This window comes from Sceloporus occidentalis, unplaced genomic scaffold, assembly GCF_023333645.1.
Source record: "Sceloporus occidentalis isolate IW3139 unplaced genomic scaffold, rSceOcc1.0.p SCAF_195, whole genome shotgun sequence".
Lineage (NCBI taxonomy): Eukaryota > Metazoa > Chordata > Lepidosauria > Squamata > Phrynosomatidae > Sceloporus > Sceloporus occidentalis.
In genome coordinates, this window is record NW_028317175.1 from 271,229 (window position 1) to 273,625 (window position 2,397).

Below are 2,397 nucleotides of genomic sequence, written 5' to 3' on the forward strand. Positions count from 1 at the left end.
ATTCAAAGCGGTTATTGGAACAAACTGAGATAAAACCATTTATTTTTTTTGTTATCAGTGTCGGCCATCATAACTATACAGCACTGGATTTTTTTTCATTCCCATTGGATTACCCCTTTAAAAACAGTAGTAAAATGGTTTAAAAGATGACACTCCATGTTCTCATTAGTTTTACTTGCTTTAGTCCTCTGTACCTATAGCCGTTATACCTGAAATGTTCTACCGCAAGCAGATATTTTGCAGCTGGCTTTGTGAGAGCTAAGGATGTGGCGTTTAGACTTATTTGCATAACTCTTATCATAAGCCTCCCTTCCAGATCTATGTATCGTTCCTAACAGTAACTTAATTCTTTCCCCTCTTTACTCAGATTAAGCTGTTCGTCATCACATAGGCCCTCCAAGCTTCAACCACTTGGGAAATTGGAATTAGGAGACAGTCATGCCTATTACGGACCTTAACCCCACAACTGGCGTTGTTACGGTTATCGTCATCCTTATTGCGATTGCAGCCCTTGGTGCCTTAATTCTGGGCTGCTGGTGTTACCTCCGATTGCAGAAGAGCAGCCAGTCGGAGGATGAAGAAAGCATCGTGGGGGAAGGTGAAACCAAAGAACCTTTTCTCTTGGTTCAGTACACCGCCAAAGGCCCCCGAGTGGATAAAAAAACAAAGCTAACGCCTAACGGGCCCGAGGCACATAACTAACTCCCTGCAGCAGAACATTTCTGAATCATCGTGGCTGAATAGGCAAAGCAGAACTGATACTGTGAAGATCGACCCGCGTCATTGTCGGAAGGTCACACATTTCCCTGGTAGCCGGAGAAGAGCTGGCGATGTTGACACCTCATGCACCGAGTACCTTCTGCAATCCTGCGTTTCCATACATTTTGCCACTTGAATATTTCATTGAGATCTCCCTTAGAATGTGAACTGTGTCTATAACCCGTTTTCCTTTTTACTAAAGTAGTCGTCCGATCTTCTTATGGAAGAAGTATCGGAAATGATTTGGCGGTGGAAGGATTAGGAGCCAGAGCTTAGGCACAGATTGTCATTTTGCACGTTTTTATGGTGGTTTTTAATCTTTTTTTTTTTTTGTGTAATAGTCTAATGTACTATATGAATTGTTGACTGACTGAATTAGCTTTAACATTTTTAGCTGCGGTGAACCTGCCACCCATAACGCTTTTTATATAAAGAGCCAGTGATCTGGAATGTGGCTTAAAATAATTTAAGTGTACCAGGAGGTTCTCCCCGTTGACGTGGCAGATGAGCAGCGATGTAGATATATTTATTTGGAATAATCAACCAGCATTTTAGATTTTCCGTAAAACACCTTTGTGTGTTTTCACTTTAATTTATAGTTTATTGTTGAAACAATAATGTATACCTCTAAATGAGCGTTATGATTTTACTCAATCCCTTAATTATCGTGTGTTGAGATTGTGTCAAGTGCTTTGGAGATGTCCTGCACTATAGCCCCATCGTTAATGCTTAATGAGTGAGGGGCCATGAAAACAAGACATTTAGTCTATTTAAAGTTGGAGTGAATTTGAGTATTCTTGGTACTTAATGACCTTCTTGATAGGCTTGCGTTAATATCTACCAACCGCCTGGCCATGGTTATGTTGGTAATAAAACATGTTCTTGCCCGTGCTTGGACTTCTCTGCAAATACGTATTCGTTTTGTACATTCTCTGTGTTTCATCAAAGATTTGTAATAGTATATATTTTTTCTCCGTGTTTTAAAATGAAATGACCATGAAGCAAGAATTTAGTAATGATGGGTCACGATAATTTGTAACGATGGGGAACGAGTCAAAAACTGACCTCTGCATGTTGTCGACATGTCCTCGTTGGCAGAAGTTGTTTTTTTTGTTTGTTTTTTTTTTAAATTTGCATTCAATATGGCGTATAAATCATTTGGACCGTCTCTCAAAACATCATCTCGATATTCTTTGTACTGTGACATGAGAATAATAAAGACCAAACTCGCACGTGTTCTACAACCACCTCTGTACTAAGATCAGCCTTCTCGCCGCAGCCGTGACATTTCGAGAAAGAAAACCTTGCGCTTTGCTAATCGAGCGTTTTTGCTGTGGTGAGATTGTTTTGCTGATAAGGATGATTGCCAGTGCATTAAGAATCTGAGTTTTAGCTTAATATAAAAAATAACATGTTTAGTTCTACAATAAAGTCTTAAAGATGAACCTTTATGAGCTAGTTTTGCTATTGTCAGGCATGTCACATATACTCTTAAATCTGTGTATAGATAAGACAGGAGCTGTTGTGGTCCAAGCATCGTAAGTAATGTTTAGAATAGTTTCCAAAAGGTTTTTATGGGGAAAAATGCATAATTGTGCTGTGGTTACTTCTAAACCTTTCCGCCCACATCGTAAAGGG

At 39.4% G+C, this 2,397-nt stretch overlaps 1 protein-coding gene across 1 annotated transcript; it reads left to right on the plus strand.

Moving 5' to 3' along the window:
• The first annotated feature begins 438 nt into the window (after positions 1 to 438).
• On the plus strand, positions 439 to 702 carry LOC149278287 (stannin-like). Its single transcript, XM_089502151.1, has one exon. It carries the CDS (start codon positions 439 to 441, stop codon positions 700 to 702), a length of 264 nt encoding a protein of 87 aa, XP_089358277.1.
• Positions 703 to 2,397: the final 1,695 nt, after the last annotated feature.

What these genes read in the sequence shown, in the direction of transcription:
- LOC149278287 (XM_089502151.1), top strand. Translation starts at nt 439, where the DNA reads ATGCCTATTACGGACCTTAACCCCACAACTGGCGTTGTTACGGTTATC.